Below are 21860 nucleotides of genomic sequence, written 5' to 3'. Positions count from 1 at the left end.
CATTTATTTATTTATATATATTATATATTTTTATATTTATTGGTTGTTTTGTCATTTTTCGTCCCTCATACTTTAGGACTAAACGGTTCCATCATCCCACATCCAGATATACTTCCAGGCTACATCTTGGCTCTGATTAAGAAACATTATTTTAGTCATAGGAAAACAAAACTTGGGTGAAATAGATCACTGATATCGATCCACGTCGTGTACATGTTTTTGATTGCTCTCGCTCGCCGTAGACTCAGCTCGTGCGCATGCGCCCTGGCGCTGTCACACTAACAACAATGGCGTCCTCCATTAGTGCGTGCAGGTTACATTTATGTTTAAGGTCTAAATTAATAAACTGTTTTCCGAAGTACGAAACGTTTCTTTACAGAGGTGTTGGAACTGACGCCGTTGTCGCCCAAGCTGAGACAACTCGTAGAGACGTGACTGGTTAGTATGATGATGTTTTAATAAGTTAACCGCGGGGCTGACACACCGCTATCATGCCCAGCGAACTCCAGACAGAAAACTCCGTATTTTAGACATATTAAACCACATCACGTCATGGTTTACATACTTCTCAAAGTATGAACAGTTTAAGACGCCATCTGTGTACACTACACATTCGGCGTTAGTTTTATCCACCAGGACTTCTCATGATTTAGGATAACTATGATTAAAGACGTGGAGTGCTGTGTACCATGTTTCTATCAATGAAGCCTTTAAAGCTTATTCATTCATGATTCAATACAGGTCCTGACTCCTGACTGAAAACTGACATTTTTGCATGATCAGGGAAACACTGAACATTCTGGATAACATAACATAACAGTTTGTTGACAATATAGAGAGGGAATATGAGATACAAGTTATAACAGGTTATAAAACAGGCATGTTCATCTCTGAGACCTAAAAGATGGTTTTCATCTTTCTCGGCTGGTTTATGGAGGGAATGGTGCATATTTGCAATGCGTATACAGGACTGTCTCAGAAAATTTGAATATTGTGATTTTCTATAATTCAATTACAAAAACAAAAATGTCATACATTCTGGATTCATTACAAATCAACTGAAATATTGCAACCCTTTTATTATTTTAATATTGCTGATCATGGCTTACAGCTTAAGAAAACTCAAATATCCTATCTCAAAAAATTTGAATATTCTGGGAATCTTAATCTTAAACTGTAAGCCATAATCAGCAATATTAAAATAATAAAAGGCTTGCAATATTTCAGTTAATTTGTAATGAATCCAGAATGTATGACATTTTTGTTTTTTTAATTGCATTACAGAAAATAAAGAACTTTATCACAATATTCAAATTTTCTGAGACAGTCCTGTATGCTTTGATACACGTTGATATTTATTACTAATTTGAACATTTGTGTCATTGCTTGTTGAATGCCTTATTCATTCACAAACACTGAACTGTTAAAGCAGATAATTAATCATGATGGTCCTCTTGCCTGGAATCAACTTCAGATGTAAACATTTTTTTTTCCATTATATATCAATTTTAAATGTCAATATCCCTTTATGATAACACAGATGTTCACAATGACTTTTGATGAACAATGAACATTGCAATGATGAGAAATGTGTTAAATGTTAAGTTAAGTGTTATGTGTTAAGATTTTCCCCTGAGATAAGTTTCCACTCCAACCACAATCAAAACTGTCACCTCATTCAATACTGGCCTTCCAGTGAAATCTCAAAGCATTTTTTTTCTTTCTCTAAGTCATATTGAAAGCACAACATAACATTTGAATGAAAACAAGTACAGGGCTCACTGGAAGTTTTATTTTGAGATTTCTCTGGAGAGAAAAAAAGATTTGAACCTGGCTTTCCCCCGTTGTCAGCTAGTTTAGGCTAATTGATTTATAAAGTACTTTAGTAATACTAGATTACAAGTAATCTTGACACATTTTACACAAAAATGAACGAGTTTCCGCAACAGGCCAATCAAATGCTTTTAAATTCATTAGAAATGCATTATATAGGGCTATTTTATCAACAAAAATGTAGTCCAATAAAGGAAACCAACGTATTTTGGGGATTAAATCAGATCAAAGAAGAATCGAACTCAGCGAGTATCTGTTTCTAGTGGCTGAAAGGTGAACGGATGAGGACAGAGACGCACACAAAAATCAAAGCTCGAGGCCTCAGATGCCTGCTATGTGAAAGAGAATAAAGGAAATGCATGAATAGGTTAAACGGGGTTATTGAGATGGCATCAATGAAATTAACACATGGTCAAAAAATGGAAAAAAGAGCAAAATATACACAGTCTTTGTAAATGATAACAGCGTTCACTTCTGAATTAACGTAAGAGTAGATTGTCAGCTAAAGAATATTCAACAAATGTTTGGTGTGCTGTATTTTGGTTTGTATGCCCGTATGTAGGATTTTTGGCTCAATATTAAGTGAATGTATTCATCTACCAAATTCTGTTGTTTTTTTTTCTCTCCTGAAGTTATATGTTTTAAAAATCACTGGAGGCTCAATGTTTTGACATTTATGTTCATGGGAAGAGAATGTTAACATCTAATAGGTACCTTTTCCTGCCTGTTTAGTTTCACTTTCCTGTTAAAGATTCCTTCATTCTCAATTAAGTGAAAATGTCTTTTTCAAGGGAAAACCTCTAATTAATAGATATTCTGCTGCACTGTCATCAGATGAAAAGGATGGACGCAAGACTTTGCACAGTCTCCTGAAGGAGAGACAAGAACAGGCAGAGAAATCGGTTCTCATCAGCTGCCAGCCCCGAACGAATCAGAAAAGGTTCCTCAAATACTTATCGACGCACGGAGACGTCAAGAAGTGCTTCTTTTATGAAAGCTACGTAAGTCAAAGAGCTTATTGCTCTGATAAATAAGCATTGTTCTAACATGTTAAGCTTCAGTGCTCTGCTGAAATGTAAATGACAGCGTATAAGGAGAGTGTTTTCGTCGTTCAGGGCGTGTATGCTGTTGTGGAGTTTGCCAGCCGGGACGGTGTTGCCTCTTTACTCCAGGCGGCTGCCATCCCCAGCGTCAGCCACGAGTCCATGGTGCCTTTTAAATCACGGCTGCTCTCACTCAGAAACGTGAGCTCGGCGGAGTCACCGGGCCAACAGTCGGATGTTCAGTACCAGCCTCAGATCCCCGTTCCCATCAACGAGCTCATCCAGAGGCTGTCGAGACAGGAGACTGTGCGTATATAATTACTTCATAACACGCCAAAGTTGGTGAGTTTCACAGCACGTGTGAGTGTGTTTAGATTGAACGGATTTGTTTACTCATCTGCTCCCAGGTAGACCAGCAGATAACCTCCTTGACGGAGGCCTATCAGCTTACAGAGGAAAACAGCAGGCTGCGTTTCCTCGTCTGCTCTCTGCTCAAGGACATTGCTGCTGCTTATTTTCCAGAGTGCACTATCAGACCGTTTGGCTCCTCAGTGAACGGCTTCGGAAAGCTCGGCTGCGACCTGGACATGTTCCTGGACCTGGACGGCATCGGCGGCCGGAACGTGAAGATGGTAATGTTGTTGAGTATAGAGGGAATGCATTGACGTCACTTCCCCACTGGTCCACGACCCCTTACTCACACTGAGTGGTAAAACATCAGCAAAAACGGCTGCAACTAGTGGAAAAGACGGGATAACAGCTGATTATGGGCTTAAATTAGCGTCAGTTGGACTTAACAGTGACCCGTACAGTTACCCGAAGAACCAGTGGTCCATGGACATTAATATTTGGTACAGTTACCAAGAACCAGTGGTCCATGGACATTAATATTTGGCCACGAATCCAGTTTCCTGATATTTATATGTACGGTACTTAATTTCTACGCTGGGGAAATACACGAAGCAAAGCTTAAGATAAGATAAGATATTCCTTTATTAGTCCCACAGCGGGGAAATTCGCAGTGTACAGCAGCAAAGGGGATAGTGCAAAACAAGAGGCATCAATACAAATAATAACAATACAATAATAATATCAGAGTATGACACACTATAAACAGTACTGGTATATACAATAATAATAAAAAATACTGGTATATAAAATAAGATAACAGACGGATATTTACATAATTGCACGTTGCAGTGAATGATATTGCACATTATTTTCCAGTATGTACATTTATTGTCAGGTTGTTATGTATGTGGTCTACTGTGAGCAGTGCTGGTTGTGTAGTCTCACAGCTGCAGGGAGGCTTGAAGAAAGCTTGAAGACTTACAAAAGTCTTGACGCTTGGTCCGACTTCAAGGCAGGATTTGTTGTAGAAATTAAAGTGATGAGGACACCGAACTTTATGATTTGACCGTTTAACGTTAGCTACCCAAAAATCTAACATTACCTGATACAAAATGGGAACCACAAATCCACGTTTCGGTGCCTGGAATCCAGTTGTTTCTGTGAATTGTAGCGATCCATTTGTCTCTCTTAAGCTTATTTTTCGGCAGTCTGTAAAACGATTACTTCGATTTCTTGTTAAATCTATGAGTACAGTCGATCGCACAACAGCTCTTTCCCATTTTCGATGTTTTCCAGTTGCTCAAACTGAAAGTTTACGCTGACACTCAGTCTTTCTGACACTTAGTGGGCGAAACCCACTGTGAAGCCGCATCTGTGACGTCATGCACATTCCCTCTATTGAAGTGTTGAGTATTTGTGTGGTGGCCTCATTGCAAATGGTGCAAATGTTTAGCTTTCAAACTTGGATTCTGTTTTTTTTTGCAGCCTCCATCCGGCCTGTTTCTGGAGTTCCAGGTGAAGCGGGCCAACTCGGAGCGGGCCGTTACCCAGAGCGTCCTGTCCGTCATCGGGGAGTGCGTGGACCAGTTTGGGCCAGGGTGCGTGGGGGTGCAGAAGATTCTCAACGCACGATGCCCGCTGGTCCGCTTCGCTCACCAGCCCTCGGGTTTCCAGTGCGACCTCACGGCTAACAACAGGTACACACTCGGTGCACACGTGTCACTTTTTTATTTTTTATTTTATTTAACCTTTATTTAACCAGCTCGGTCCCGTTGAGATACATTGACCTCTTTTTCAAGGGAAGCCTGGCCAAGACAACAGCCAAAGAAACATTAAAAGTGCAACAATTAAAAACAGACGCCACCAACTCACTCAATAAAATAAATAAAATACTCAATAAGAAATAATAAAAATGTGTGCTAGGTAAAACACAAGATTAAGAATATACATTAAAACAACAACAAGGGTGAAAAGTAGCTGCTGCAAGATACTTCATACTTCACCATGTTTTAAAAACAAAACCAAATGAAGTGTTAGGTATATTTGACCGGAGCTAACAAAGTTTTCATTTTCCAACAGTCAGCGTGGTCATATTCTGAAATGCCAGTTTTTTCCTGGTTATAACTCTTGGTTCATTGAAACTGCTTGTCCTGATCATCTCACAGCCACGTTTGCGTTGCAAAAGCCCAAACAGAAAGCCGACTCAGGAAGTGCAGCTTTACTTACTTTACTATCTCACTTCTTCTATTCCAGCCTTTAAAATATCATGACGCCAAACGCTCTCCCATCTGCTAACGTACTGAAAACCGCTCTGCACTTTCTAAGGAAATGCAGTGGAACCACCTGCTGTGGGCGGTGGAGAGGGGGGACGTTAATCGCGCTCTAAGATCTTTGCACCGCGGCACTTTCCTTCCAAAGAAGTGTGCACGTATCGGAGAAACAAACAGAGTCGAGTCAAGTTTCTGTCGCACGTTTGAAACGCCCTCGGTTGACCCAAGTGTTGTTATGGCTCAAGAAAATAAAAATCCCCAAATCAACTGTAAAATTTGCAAATATATCCAACAAAACGAATAAAAAAACGATCCAAATAACGATGCCCACTAAGATTGTAAGAACAGCAATACTAAAATGAAATGACGTGACTAATATAAATACATGATAAATAGAGCAACAGCAGCTCAAAAGGGGCCAAGACAGTAAACAAGCCGTGCGGGAGGAAGCCGTACTTCCCCTCACACCTGATGTGCAACATTGCAGCATTTTATATTTAACTCATTCAGCCACTTTTTGATTGCAGGGATTTATTATTACCTACATTTTTAATTATCTTTAATTATTATTATTATTCTGCTAAATGAATTGCCTTTTTGGAGGCCTTAACATGCTCGAAAACTCCCCAAATTTTGCACACGCTTCAGGCTGTTTTTTTTATACGTATTTTATGGGCGACGAGCATGGGTCGACAAGAATGGGCTCGATAGCACCACCTATTTTATGTTTTTCGACGAGCCCCACAATATACTTTGACCTACATGAATGACATTTATGTGTCTATTGTATCAGACAAGGCCCTACAAAAAAGTCTCTTGGACCCATGCTCTAACTCACACAGGAAGTCCAGCATTATGAACAGAAATGTCATTTTTCATGAATTTCTGGTCATTTCTGGTCATTTATTAACTTAAAATGCACATATGTAAACTGGGACATAAAGGAAAATAAGTGGAAAATGGACTATATATGTTGTTGTAAAATCTATCCAGCGTGACATTGGTGATAAATTTGCTTTTGTCATAACAGAAATATGAAACTACTGTATCATGTCTGACTTTACTGGTGAATTTTGTTTCACAAATGAGATTTTAATCAACTAAGTACACTTACAACTTACATGGTCTTTTGTGTTCTGCTGCATACTTTGTTGTTTTCTATCGTTTAAATTGTGTTTTTTTTTATTTTGATTGTTGTACGGCGACCTTGAGTGCCATGAAAGGCGCCTAACAAATGAAATGTATTATTATTATTTATTGGATGTCAGAGCATCAGTACATCATCCTGTGACAGTCACAGTCAGCATGTATTAAACAACACTTTGCAAAAACATCATCAATCATGCCGTCTGTGTCTGGTCTTGTTTCTCCACAGGGTGGCGATGAAGAGCACGGAGCTGCTGTACTTGTACGGAGAGCTGGACCCGCGGGTGCGTTCCCTGGTGTTCGCCGTACGTTGCTGGGCCAGAACTCACAGCATCACGAGCAGCATCCCCGGAGCCTGGATCAGCAACTTCTCCCTCACCGTCATGGTGCTGTTCTTCCTGCAGAAGAGGAGCCCCGCCATCATCCCCACGCTGGACCAGCTGCAGCACCTGGCAGGTACCGGCCAGACGAGCTCCAAACAATCATTCTGATTTGATTTGAAGAATTTATTTCGAACATGCATGTTAAAAAAAAAAGAATACAAAAAAGAAAAAAAAACGGAGTAGGATTGAAGTAAACACTTATCGAGTCCTAACCCCTTATTCTTACATATAACAAGAGTTCCAAATTGAGCTTACTTATAAAACACACATAACCAAACACCCTTACTTTAATAACTGCTCAATACAGTGACATAAAACTCAATTATATGTATATATAAATACAGTCAAAAACAAAACCAATCAAACCAAAACTAAACAAACGCCCAGCATTTAGTTGTGCTACTATGTATGTATGTACTAATAGAAGTAATTATAATGCATAGTATTACATTATCATTACTTTACTATAATACTACAACATAATAGAGAACAATAGACAGCAATGGTATAACAATATACTTGAATAACTATATAAGAGTAGATATGCTATATATACTGGTTCATATATTTACCTCAAATTTTATACACAAAAATTAGTATAAATCTATATATCGACATATCTACATAGAACTATTAATATATATTGATAGAGATATAGATACACAAATACTGTACGTATAATACCACTCAATATATCCATATACATACCTACATATAACATATCTATATCCATAATATACATCTATATATCTACATATATTAATAAATGTACATATCTACATGTTTATTCACATCTGTATTTTGAAAAAGAGATGCAGTTTCACTCCGCAGGTCGACATACAGAAGCTCTTCAGTGTTTGTGTGTCTGTTGAGAACTTTAGAATTAAACTGACCCCTGAAGTTGTAGAGGCAAATAAGACGAGTCAGATTAAAATGAACTCGCAGGATTTTCTGATCTCAAGATGATCAGAAAGATAGAAGAGTACGCCTGCGTGCGTTGAAACTTCTTCCATTTGATGGGCCGAACACATCTGAGAACAAGATGTTCACAGATTTAAAGGGCTGGTCTGAAACTCACACAGCAGGCTTTCATCACCACACGAGAAGAAGAGCCCCAACATGTGTGTTTGTCATGCAAGAAAATTCAATTCAATTTATATAGCGTCTAATACAACAAATGTTGTCTCTAGGATCTTTCCAGAGACCAGGGGCCTCATCTATAAAGCTTGCTTGCGCAGAAAAAGCGCCTGAAAGTTGCGGAAGCCACCTTCTACGCAAATCCTCGGATCTAAAAAGAAAAAACTAACCGAAAAATCTGCTTATCTTTACGGCAACCCTGACCCTCCCGTAAGAATTTACTTAAGACACGGGGAACTGGCGACGCTGGCTGTGAGGTGGTGAAATGAAGCCAGATTCATATAATACTCTTAATAATGTCATCACATATCACAACATATGTCAGGCTTAAAATAATAAAATAATAAAATATAATAAAATAGCGCTGATCGTGTCCCTCTGTGTGTGAAGCTGTCAGTCAGGACTCTGGTGCTGCTGGAGCTGCAGCCTCCTCTGCACCGCTTCAGGACAGAACAAATGAGGGGCTGCGTTTAGGGAGCCCCGCGGAGCCCCTAAAGGGACTCAGATTTTTTTTCATATATATGTGACGGGTGGGACACTAGGACCTGGGAGCCACCTACCTAGACTCATGCAGAGCAGTAATCTGAGCCTGTATAAACTCTCGTGAGAAGAGCGGAAGTATCGTTTGTTCTCGTTTGCTCCGTTGGGATCAGTGCGTGCGTGTGTGGGTGTGAGTGCAGCACCTGTGTGTCTAAAGTACCAAGACTGTGAATGTGGCTGTTGGGGACAGATTCCACACACACACATCTTAGCAACAAACAAGGTATGACTCATCCATTGGCATGCAACCACTTTCAGTCTGATTCTTCATTATATTGTTAATTTAAGAATTAATATTATTTTGTTTTCTTACTGTGTTAGACTGGACCTGAATTCCTGTGAGGATCCTGAGCCTTACCCTTACTTGCTGGGCAAGTAAATGCTGTAGGCCCAAGAGGTAGAGTGTTAAACTGGCCAGTATATGAGGATGGACAGTATAAGTATTCAGTGTCTAATTGGTCTGTGTATATTGCAGGCTGGACTGGTGACACAGCGGTCAGCAGGCAGCCATTGCTCCTTTCCTCCATTTTATTTTTATACAGTTTTATTTTTATACAGTTTTTATTTGAAGCGTTGCTACTCTCGTGCCTCAACTATTTTTGTAGGAAGTGTTATTTTATTTTGGTGTACTTCGTACATGGTGACCGGGCCCCCCCCCCCCCTCTTCCCCACTTCTACAGTGTGACGTTTTTATAGTATTTTTAATAGTATTGGTGTGCTCATTTGTGCCTTTGAGCAGTGCTTTTATTTATCTTTATTTACGTTTGCAGTGATGTAGTAGGAGGTGTTATTGTGTCCCTCGGTCCCGTATCTAAAGTACCCATTTTATCTGTTGGATGGCTTGTTTCTTTTAATTGTGATTATCAATAAATGTGATATAATTGTACACACAGAAGCCTCTGTCTCTCCCTAAAGTTACCATTACCTGCATGGGGATTTTGATTACCAGATGATTGTTTAAAAGGGTATGAGCAGCACTCATTTGGTCACATTTGGCGTTGTTGGCAGGATCGAGTTCGTGAGCAGTGCTGGGTACCCACAAAGTTTTAAAATGATAATTTATCCTGGTGCCTGTTTTTTGTTGGGCCTTAAAGAAGGCCCTCTGCCCCAAGCCCTGAGGATGTTTTGACCGTCGTAACAGTGATGCGACCTTTGCCCATATGCAGCAAGAGAGACCACCGGAGGCTACTGGTGGGGCTGATGGATGCTGCTGAGAGCTAGCTGCAGCACGAGACCACCGGAGGCTACTGGTGGGGCTTTTGGATGCTGCTGAGAGCTGGCTGCAGCACGAGACCACCGGAGGCTACTGGTGGGGCTGATGGATGCTACTGAGAGCTGGCTGTGGCACGAGACCACCAGAGGCTACTGGTGGGGCTGATGGATGCTACTGAGAGCTGGCTGTGGCACGAGACCACCAGAGGCTACTGGTGGGGCTGATGGATGCTACTGAGAGCTGGCTGCGGCACGAGACCACCGGAGGCTACTGGTGGGGCTGCTGGACACTGCGGAGAGCTGGCTGCAGCACGAGACCACCGGAGGCTACTGGTGGGGCTGCTGGACGCTGCGGAGAGCTGGCTGCAGCACGAGACCACCGGAGGCTACTGGTGGGGCTGCTGGACGCTGCGGAGAGCTGGCTGCAGCACGAGACCACCGGAGGCTACTGGTGGGGCTGCTGGACGCTGCGGAGAGCTGGCTGCAGCACGAGACCACCGGAGGCTACTGGTGGAGCTGCTGGACGCTGCGGAGAGCTGGCTGCAGCTGCTGGGATAAGGAACTGCTGGAGGCTGCTGTTGGTGGACATGGGGATTGTTGACAGGGACTGCCAACAACGCCAAATGTCACAGGGGTGGTTCAAGTCCCCAATTAAATACCTTCGAGGGTGAGCAGCGCTTAGTAACCCACAACAAAAAGCAGGGGGGTGCAGCAACAAACATTTATTGTGCAAACTGTTATAAAATCAGGGGTGGGGGAGTCACTAAAAATAGAACTGTTTCTAAAATGGCCAATCCATAAAAGGTTAAAAAAGGTTAAAGATGAACAGTCTTAGTCTTTCTGGGCTCACTGTCCTCCAGTGCCCTCTCAGTGCCCCCTCCCTGTTGGCCCACGCCAACAAGGATCCCCGGTCCGAGTCCGCCGGGGGCTCCCCAACCACCTGGGCCCCCATGGGCCTCTGTACGTCAGTCCATCCACTCTTGTTAGTCAACTCTTATACCCTTTTAAACAATCATCTGGTAATCAAAATCCCCATGCAGGTAATGGTAACTTTAGGGAGAGACAGAGGCTTCTGTGTGTACAATTATATCACATTTATTGATAATCACAATTAAAAGAAACAAGCCATCCAACAGATAAAATGGGTACTTTAGATACGGGACCGAGGGACACAATAACACCTCCTACTACATCACTGCAAACGTAAATAAAGATAAATAAAAGCACTGCTCAAAGGCACAAATGAGCACACCAATACTATTAAAAATACTATAAAAACGTCACACTGTAGAAGTGGGGAAGAGGGGGGGGGGGGCCCGGTCACCATGTACGAAGTACACCAAAATAAAATAACACTTCCTACAAAAATAGTTGAGGCACGAGAGTAGCAACGCTTCAAATAAAAACTGTATAAAAATAAAACTGTATAAAAATAAAATGGAGGAAAGGAGCAATGGCTGCCTGCTGACCGCTGTGTCACCAGTCCAGCCTGCAATATACACAGACCAATTAGACACTGAATACTTATACTGTCCATCCTCATATACTGGCCAGTTTAACACTCTACCTCTTGGGCCTACAGCATTTACTTGCCCAGCAAGTAAGGGTAAGGCTCAGGATCCTCACAGGAATTCAGGTCCAGTCTAACACAGTAAGAAAACAAAATAATATTAATTCTTAAATTAACAATATAATGAAGAATCAGACTGAAAGTGGTTGCATGCCAATGGATGAGTCATACCTTGTTTGTTGCTAAGATGTGTGTGTGTGGAATCTGTCCCCAACAGCCACATTCACAGTCTTGGTACTTTAGACACACAGGTGCTGCACTCACACCCACACACGCACGCACTGATCCCAACGGAGCAAACGAGAACAAACGATACTTCCGCTCTTCTCACGAGAGTTTATACAGGCTCAGATTACTGCTCTGCATGAGTCTAGGTAGGTGGCTCCCAGGTCCTAGTGTCCCACCCGTCACATATATGAGTTTTGCGCGCGCGTGAAACCTTTACGTGCTGCTTGTATATGGTTCCTAAATTACGGTCCCGCGTTAAAACGACGCAGAGCATACGGCGTAGGGTACGCGGCGACGCGCACCTACGCCATAGGCTCTGCGTCGGTGTAACGCAGAACCATAAACCCGCCCTGAGCAGCTCTGAGGGGAGACGGGGGGGAGGAGGGGGAGCGGGGCTGCGGGGCCGTTTTCGTATCGCTTTCATACAGTGTCTTGATAATTTGCAATTTAAGGCTGAACCTACCGTTAGTTTTTAAACTGTAAAAAGTAAGGGGAAAAAAAACATGATTTTGAAAAGACGGGGGGACGTGTGCATTTATGGGCGTGTACAGGGCGGGGATTCAGCTACGCAGCCTTCCAGCTGGACTGTGATTCATAAAGGAACGTTGCGTGCAAATCTGCGTGCACATGGTTTTATTGATCCGGATTTTTTTTTGCGCCCGGCATTTTCGGCTTTTGAGCGTACGTGCACTTTTAGTATGACTCCTACGCAGTCCATTTTAAATGAGGCCCCAGAACATGAACATAAACCCCCGAGCAATTATTACATAAACAATGGCAGGTAAAACTCCCCTAGTGGGAGAAAAACCTTAAGCCAAACAGTGGCAAGAAAAACTCCCCTTTAGGAGGAAGAAACCTGGACCAGGACCTGGATCATAAGGGGGTAGAAACCTGGACCAGGACCTGGATCATAAGGGGGTAGAAACCTGGACCAGGACCTGGATCATAAGGGGCACCCTGCTGCCAAAGGCCAAAAGAAAAGTAGATGTTGCCAAGTTACCCAGAAGTTTGGGCAGGTTTGATTGATTACCTTAATTGTTGGTAGGTTGTGGCTACAAATACGGTCTTTAACTGTTGATTTACATTTTCTACTTAAATACTTATTTAAATATATGAATGTCTAAGAATAATCTAAAACTTAATTGATTTATAACTGAGACTGCAGACATAAAGGAGGGTTATTTATTATTTGGTACAACTTATTTGTACTTTGTCAGATTTACGGCTGGGGATCAATTCAAATGTCAAGAATCGATTCAATTCCGATTCTTAAGATTCAGAATTGATTATCAAGAATTGATTCGATCCGATTTGATTTTATTCTGATATTGATTTGGGTTAGTGTTATTAAAACTGTTTTTTCAGCTGTTGCATGAATTATATGACTGTAGTTCTGCAACATATTAATACTGGTATTATATTGAGATTCAACAGCAAGTATTGCAGCTAATGATGCTGTAAGGACCAATCAGCTCCCAGAATGCTGATAGAACTGCTTTCAGAAACATTGTGTGGGTCAGAATTACCAAACAGATCCAGGGAGGAAACAGAGACGGATGAAATCGGTTTTATTTTTTGTCATTTTTGAGAATTTGGTTTTTAGCATTTTATGCAAATGTAACCCCAAGACAGTATATAAAGCAAAGAAATATAGACAATTTATGAAATTATAACTGAAAACTTTAATGTTTTCATACCTTTTTAAAAAAGGCAAAAACATGGCGCCAGTTATTCTCGTGTCCAACAAAACATTCCTTTTTTGGGCATAAATAAAAAAAATACCAAAAGTTGTAATGTAATGATGAAAAAAATCAATCTTTAGACATACGAATCGATTTTTAGGAGTTAATATGAGAATCGATTTAGAATCAGAAAATCGATTTTTTTTTCAACACAGACCTAGTCAGACTTCACCCATAAGAGTGAATTCCTTTTTTTTTAATTTTTTTATTGTTTGTTCGTTCTCTCCTCCAAAAGTAGAAAAGAGACAGCTTTGATGTAGCTGAATTATAATATTCTCCTCTCTGAGCCCCTGTGCGTCATCTGTGCTGCAGAAGAGTAAACATGCAGGATGGTTCAGCAGAACGTTGTTGACTCAGATAGAAATACTTCCGTCAGCACCACGGCATCATAAATGCATTCATAAATGCATTCATAAAGTCAGAAGGGTCACCCTCAGTTCACTGTGGCCGCACGGAGCGCTGCCCTCTGGGGCTCCGGTGGTTTCTGCACCGTGATGTCGGCCTGGTTCGGTCCTGCATGTCGTAGAGGGAGCCCTTGGTGTTTCACCAGCTCCATCAAGCCCTCGCTCGCATCATCATGCATCTTTAATTGTTCATTAGTGGGGTTTGCATGTACAGGGCCGGGGGAAAGGGGATGTAGCAGGATCCTTGGTGCATGTTTCGGCTGATCGGTGTACGAATCCCTCTCTGCCTTCTTTCTGGTTTTGGGAAACCTTTGGATCATCCCGTGTTCCTGTTATTCCACTTAACAACACACCGTCCTGCTCTTCAGAAACAACTGTAAACACACCAGCAGGGCTGGGGATCCATTCAAATGTCAAGATTCGATTCTGATTCTTAAGATTCAGAATCGATTATCAAGATTGGATTTGATTCTGATATTGATTTGGGTTAGTGTTATTAAAACAGTTTTTTCAGCTGTTGCATGAATGATATGACTGTAGTTCTGCAACATATGAATACTAGTATTATATTGAGATTCAACAGCAAGTATTGCAGCTAATGATGCTGTAAGGACCAATCAGCTCCCAGAATGCTGATAGAACTGCTTTCAGAAACATCGTGTGGGTCAGAATTATCAAACAGATCCAGGAAAGCAAACAGAGACGGATGAAATCACTTTTATTTTTTCCCACATTCCATTTTAATTTTTTCCATTTTCCATCTATTTCGGTTTTTAATATTTGAGAATTTTTTTCAGCATTTTATGCGAGTGTAACCCCAAGAGAGTATATAAAGTAATGAAATATAGATAATTTATGCAATTATAACTGAAAACTTTAATGTTTTCATAACATATTTAAAGGCAAAAACATGGCAATAGTTATTCTCGTGTCCAACAAAACATTCCTTTTTTTTTGGGCATAAACAAAAAATAACAAAAGTTGTAATGTAATGATGGAAAAAAAAAAACGTCTTTAGACATACAAATCGATTTTTTCCAACACATGCCTACACACCAGTGTGTCGGTATATCTGCCCTCTCTTTCCCCCTTCCTGCTTTCACCTTGGCTGCTTGATAATTGCCCTCTAAAAGCAATATACCCTGCTCCCCCCAGCCTGTTTAGCTTGGACTCTATCACACACTAGTCTTATTATAGGTCAATAAAAGGTTCATCACCCTGGAAAGGCCCTTGGCCTCACCCAGACACATGAAGTCAGCTCTTTACACGGCCATTTAACGCACGGATCCACACACACCGGCTCAGGGTGGGAGAAGGGAACTGGTCCCAACGCTGATGCATGAAATGATTTTATTTTATTTTTATTTTGTATATGTAAAAGACAACAATTCAAAGAGAAGATAAGAAAGCAAAACAAAGCAAACAAAAAAGAACAAAAAAAACTATTAATTTCATCCTTTAACACTTAATATCTTAATTTACATGTGCTAAAAGGAGTAGGAAGAAGTGTAAACTTATTTAATCCTTCCCCCATTCACTAATCATTTAGGATAGGATAGGATTCAACTTTAATAATCCCCAAAGGGGAAACTTCATTGCCACCATGGCCACAACAATACAACATAAGACAATCAACAATACACATTAATAGTCTCCACCTAGGGACAGCAGTGGATCAATACAACAGCAAAATAACCAGAAAATGACCCCCCAAAAAAGGGAGATAAAAGAAAAAAGAATACTAATCCATTTAACTTAAACATTTTTACTAACAAGTATTTATAATAACTAACTATACTACAATTATACTCACACTTACCCATACATACATACATACATACATACATACATACATACATGCATGCATGCATGCATACATACATACATACATACATACATACACACACACACACACACACACACACACACACACACACACACACACACACACACACACACACACACACACACACACACACACACATACCATATAAATATTCATATAAATATACTGATTTACACCATACTATCTCTATATTAACTCCATCTGCTGTATATATATATATATATACACACAGACATGTATACATAGCTGCCCATTTCTGTGCATAAATATAAACAAATCTACCCATTCACCCAATAGTTTTATATCAGGCCCCTAAATGCCGCTAAACCCCTTCCTCTTTGTACCTTGTGAAAATCATGTTTTATATTTGTTTTTAAACTGGTTAATGTTTGGATTAACCCGGGAGAACGTGATCTGTGATGCTGGTGTTGTTTCCACTGGCCATCGTTACACACACACACACACACACACACACACACACACACACACACACACACACACACACACACACACACACACACACCTCCCTCCGTCTCGTCTCCACGAATACCGCCACACGTCCGTCTGACACTTGTTTATGGCCGTCACTTCTTCTTCTAAAGCCAGTCACGTTGTGTCGTGTCCTCGCTCTTGTCCCCTCAAGGTCCTGCAGACAAGAGTGTGATCGAGGGAAACGACTGCACGTTCGTCCGAGACTTCGGAAGGATCCGGCTCCAGCAGAACACGGAGACGCTGGGTGAGCGTGAGCGTCGCGTAGAGGCCGCTGGGGTGGACGGCATCGCTCATGCTTCGGTGCTAATTCAGTCCTCTGTTGTTTTTGTTTCAGAGCGGCTGATGAACGAGTTCTTTGAGTTCTACGCCACATTTCCATTTAGCAGGATGTCCATAAACATACGAAAGGTACGTATGAGAATCTACAACAGTGATCCTCACTCTCCTGTACACGAAAACCCCTGTAGAACACACACATATATATATTTACAGAGGTGTATAAAGTACTTGAAAAAAGTAACTAAGTAAAAGTAGAAATACCAAAACTGAAAAAGACTTAAAAGTTAAAGTCAACCATAAGAAAATTACTTGAGTTAAGTCTTAAAGTAGCTCACATTAAATGTACTTAAGTATCAAAAGTATCTTGTGAAAAAATATACTCAAGTATCAAAAGTAAAAGTACAAGTATTTTATAGTACGCATGAAAAGAAGCAACGCAACCAAAGATTATCCTTCCCTGTTTTTTTTTTATTTCACTTTCAGGTGAATGAAATGTGGTATAGAATACGACACCAAAAATAAACTGTCTCTTGCAAAATATAATTCTTTGATTATTTTGATTTGCAATGAGTAACGAGGTGGCAAATGTCAAAGTAACAAAGTAAAAGTATATTTTTTAACTTTTAAATGTAGTGAAGTAAAAGTAAAAGTCCTGATTTAAAAAAAAAAAATGCAAGTAAAGTACAAATCCTCAAAAAAACTACTTAAGTAGTGTAACGAAGTACATCTACTTTGTTACTATACACCTCTGTAAAAATAAATATATATATATTAAACTTGTATAAAATAATAACTGCCTTCTGCAGGTTGATGTGAATATTTGACTAAAAATGCTGTAAACCTCTGTAGATCTTGATTATCTTGGCTGTATAAGGACTGATTCTCCCCACAAAACCAACGTTTCTGCAGTTTACATTCAGTTCTTGCGTTAAAGCCACTTTATCAAGTTGTATAAATTGAGGAGAAATACATTTCTGCGTCAGATGTAGCAGCATTTCTAAATCTCTTCCAACATATTATATAAGACTGGTATAAGGTAAGTCTTATACTCTCTCCTTCTCGCTTTTACATCAGTGAGTTGTAGGGTTGGGGATCGATTCAAATGTCAAGAATCGATTCCGATTCTTAAGATTCAGAATCAATTATCAAGATTTGATTCCGATATTGATTTGGGTTAGTGTTATCAAAACATTTTTTTGAGCTGTTTTATGCAAATGTGACCCCAAGACAGTATATAAAGTAATGAAATATAGACAATTTATGCAATTATAACTGAACACTTTAATAACCTTTAAACATATTTAAAGGCAAAAACATGGCACCAGTTATTCTCGTGTCCAACAAAACATTTCTTTTTTGGGCATAAACAAAAAAATACCAAAAGTTGTAATGTAATGATGAAAAAAAATCGATCTTTAGACATACGAATCGATTTTTAGGGATTAATATGAGAATCGATTTCATTATTGTTGCTATTAGATTATAGAATAAACTGAGTTTCATAATGTGGCAGCAGTGAGATGGTGACCGAGTTTTTATATCCCTGTTTATGATAACTTGCGCTCTGATGGCTGCTCCAGCTTTGAAACATCTCCTCACAAGATGCTGCATCCAAACTTGAAGCGTAACTCGTTTCTCATTTGGAGAAACCGCAGCGCAGACGAAGTAAGAGACAGAGAAAGAGCTGGAGGAACCTCAGAAAGGGCCGTTGAGCCGAGCTCCAGCAGGGAAATCTGTTGGTAATAAAAGCCGTGTTTGCTGGATGGCGTTACCCCACAAACAGATGACAGCGGGCGTTGGATTTGGGGATTAATGCCTCGCAGGGGTCTGGCGACTTTAGCGCTCTGATGCTGCTTTGGAAATGTTTCACACAAAGTGTGAACAAATGTACGTGTTGTTTTCCGCTTGGACAATTAGACATGTTTTGTCTTCTTTTCTTCTCTAAGGCAACACTAGAGTATCCAGAGTGGGGAGAAATAACTATACCAAGGTTTTACCACTGCGTTGTTGCTACGTGTCGTCATCAGCTGCACAGACGAGCTTTGTTTGTAGATTTCTGTGCTTTAGTAACGCGGGATGAGTCAGGGACCTTGCTGGGGCTTGAAGTTTAATGAACTGACAGCTCCTTGAAAGAGGGGGCCCCGCAGCCTAATTTATGAGACTAATATGAAGTTTGACACAGCTGAGGAGGCTTGCAGGTAAATGGTGGCCGTGACCCGTCTCTGTAGTCTTGCAGCGCCGCTGCCGAAGCCATAAATCTACTTTACTGTCCTGCAGCTCTCCGGCTTGTTGGCTCCTTTGACTGATGGCTCTATGTTGCAATCTCCTGCCCCTCCTTTAGTCCTCGCTCAGGTCTGAGGAGTTTGCAGTTTGTAAAACACCATCAAACAGAGGCATTATATAGAAGGGAGGTTTATGAAAGTTAACATTCAATAATTGCATTTTTTTGTATTAACAAAGGTTTTTTTTTTTTTTTTGACGCTAGGAAGATATATTTAAATGTATATGTCAAAGAAAACAGCAGGTAATTGTGGGAGGTTAAAATTCCTTCTTTACTTTATCTGGTATCGTCATTAGGGCTGGGGATCCATTCAAATGTCAGGATTTGATTTGATTCTGATTCTTAAGATTCAGAATCGATTATCAATATTTGATTCGATCCGATTAGATTCCGATATTGATTTGGGTTAGTGTTATTAAAACTGTTTTTTTGAGCTGTTGCATGAATTATATGACTGTAGTTATGCAACATATTAATACTAGTATTATATTGAGATTCAACAGCAAGTATTGGCAGCTAATGATGCTGTAAGGAACAATCAGCTCCCAGAATGCTGATAGAACTGCTTTCAGAAACATCTTGTGGGTCAGAATTATCAAACAGGTCCAGGGAGGAAACAGAGACGGATGAAATCGGTTTTATTTTTTTTCCATTTTTGAGAATTTGGTTTTTAGCATTTTATGCAAATTTAACCCTAAGACAGTATATAAGGCAAAGACATATAGACCATTTATGCAATTAAAACTGAAAACTTTAATGTTTTCATACCTTTTAAACATATTTAAAGGCAAAAATATGGCACTAGTTATTCATGTGTCCAACAAAACATCCTTTTTAGGGCATAAATAAAAAAAATACCAAAAGTAGTAATGTAATGATGAAAAAAAAAATCGATCTTTAGACATATGAATCGATTTTTAGGAATTAATATGAGAATCGATTTAGAATCGGAAAATCGATCTTTTCAACACAGGCCTAATCGTCATTATTGGAGCTGGTTATTGTCTCCATCGCTGCTGAATCTCGTCAGCACTTTGCTGCTTATTGAGCAGTTTGAGGTCATTTTTCTACAACCAAAATGACTTTCAGGCGTTTCATTGGTCTGGTGGAGCATTTTAAAACCACGTCAGCATTCGTTATCGGACATGTCGCATTTGTTTTCCCTCACAAACCTAACTAGCAGCCGTGGACCTGAGCTGGAGAACCGACCGGCTCCATGGCTGAGTCGATCATCGGCGATCCTGATCCTCGGGTTGCATGTTTTCAGTTTGACAATATTGTCCCTCTCTCTCCAGGGAAAAGAGCAGAACAAACCAGAAGTGGCGCCGCTGCACATCCAGAACCCGTTTGAAACCTCCCTGAACGTCAGCAAGAACGTCAACGCCACCCAGCTGGAGCGCTTCGTGGCTCTGTGTCAGGAAAGTGCGTGGCTGTTCCAGCAGAGCGACAACAACACACGCAGAGCCGCTGGCACGGACGGCACCCCGGCGGCCTGGGGGCTCGCCACCCTGCTCATGCCCTCACAAGTCGCACGCATCAAAAGTCGCAAGAAAAGAAAGCGGGAGCCAGCAAGCGAGAGGATCAAGAGCTTGCTCGAATCCCTGAAGACTAAAAATCAGGGGAAAAAGAGTTGAAGACTCTTGAAAATCTCCAAGACTGTCTTCATATTTGTTTTTATAAATGTAGAAAAACCCAGTTTGTGCCATGTTTGGTGCGTCGCGCCTGAAAAGTGAGGAAAAAACAGGGCAGCATCTCCAGGACTGTAGTACCAAACATGGACACCTGAGGGCGCCGCTGAGGCCAATTTACTGCAACGTTGACTCCACAAAACTGCACTTGTGTACTCTTGTTATTATAATAGTGTGGACTGAGAACAAGTCTGGCAAGTGCACACAGCTGTTTACACTTTTACCAAAATCATAATGGTTTAAAATGTCTTTATCAGATAAAACAGGAGAGGAGGGTTGAATAAACAAGCTGACCAACAAGTGGAAGCGCTCATTGCTTTTATTACGGAGCTCAAGTGTAACAAAAGGCAACTGTGCAATTTCAGAACCCAACTTTTACTCTAATAGTGGAAAAAATGTGTTGAGGAAATATTATCCTGTTCTTTTTTTCTCAAATATCCATTTGCCAAAATAAATTCAAAATTTTTAAACTTTTCTTGATACTCTTGAAAGAGGAGTGTCATGTTTAAACAGTGTGTGTGTGTGTGTGTGTGTGTGAAAGAGATAATATTATGACTTCACGGCCAATCAGAAGTAATAGTAATGTTCACGTCTTTTAAAACAAGAACCTTTCATGTTGAGTTGGGAGTTTTGCTAAAGCAACAAAGTTTCCTTCTTAGTGAAGATGGATGTTATACTCGATAATGAACTATGTGACAACATAAGTATTGGAGACGGTTGCCCTTAAAGAGTCATGGCCTCCATCCTTTTATAGTCTGTTAACTGGAGTGAATTAATTGTAGTTAACGCTGCATAACAGCAAAGAGTTGGGCTGCTGATACTCTCATGCTGTACATATTTATCCATCAGTGTGCTGAAAACATTTAAGTCCACATGTTTACTCTATTTGGAGGCACAGTCAAAGGAAATCACATTTTTCCATCTGAGCTTTTGCAGGTTGGTGGTTTCTGCCATCAAGATGTGTTTTAACATGTGTGTTCAGTACATGGACGACCTCTGTGGTGTGAGCGAACGCTTCAGAAGGGAAGCTGAAAAGTTTGTGGGGATAGAAATGAATTTCGCTTCAGAGTCGCTGGTCTGGATTAAAGCTCCATGCGTGCTATCAAATGTTATCTTGGAAATATTAGCCTGTCCGCCACGAATCTTCCTCTCAATCAGTATAGAGGGAATGCACATGACGTCACAGATGCGACGTCACAGCGGGTTACGCCCACTGAGTCTCAGAAAGACTGAGTCTCAGAAAGACTGAGTGACAGAAAGACTGAGTGTCAGCGTAAACTTTCAGTTTGAGCAACTGGAAAACATCTAAAATGGGAAAGAGCTGTTGTGGGATCGACTGTACTCATACATTTAGCAAGAAATCGGAGTTATCGTTTTACAGACTGCCGAAAAATAAGCTTAAGAGAGACAAATGG

The 21860-nt window shown here is 40.6% G+C and overlaps 1 protein-coding gene across 1 annotated transcript; it reads left to right on the top strand.

The window, feature by feature from the left end:
* Nucleotides 1-282: 282 nt before the first annotated feature.
* mtpap (mitochondrial poly(A) polymerase) lies at nucleotides 283-20946 on the top strand. Its single transcript, XM_061713141.1, has 9 exons — nucleotides 283-438; nucleotides 2668-2834; nucleotides 2949-3182; nucleotides 3284-3508; nucleotides 4713-4924; nucleotides 6873-7099; nucleotides 16349-16441; nucleotides 16532-16605; nucleotides 20053-20946. Exons 1-9 carry the CDS (start codon nucleotides 288-290, stop codon nucleotides 20389-20391), a joined length of 1722 nt encoding a protein of 573 aa, XP_061569125.1. The 5' UTR covers nucleotides 283-287; the 3' UTR covers nucleotides 20392-20946.
* Nucleotides 20947-21860: the final 914 nt, after the last annotated feature.

This window comes from Cololabis saira, chromosome 22, assembly GCF_033807715.1.
Source record: "Cololabis saira isolate AMF1-May2022 chromosome 22, fColSai1.1, whole genome shotgun sequence".
In the NCBI taxonomy this organism is placed as follows: Eukaryota; Metazoa; Chordata; class Actinopteri; order Beloniformes; family Belonidae; genus Cololabis; species Cololabis saira.
This window is presented reverse-complemented; position numbering and strand designations above follow the sequence as displayed.

What these genes read in the sequence shown, in the direction of transcription:
- mtpap (XM_061713141.1), top strand. Translation starts at nt 288, where the DNA reads ATGGCGTCCTCCATTAGTGCGTGCAGGTTACATTTATGTTTAAGGTCT. An exon ending in GCAGAACACGGAGACGCTGG is followed by an intron (nt 16,442 to 16,531) that starts GTGAGCGTGAGC and finishes TTTTTGTTTCAG; the next exon opens with AGCGGCTGATGAACGAGTTC. An exon ending in TGTCCATAAACATACGAAAG is followed by an intron (nt 16,606 to 20,052) that starts GTACGTATGAGA and finishes CTCTCTCTCCAG; the next exon opens with GGAAAAGAGCAGAACAAACC.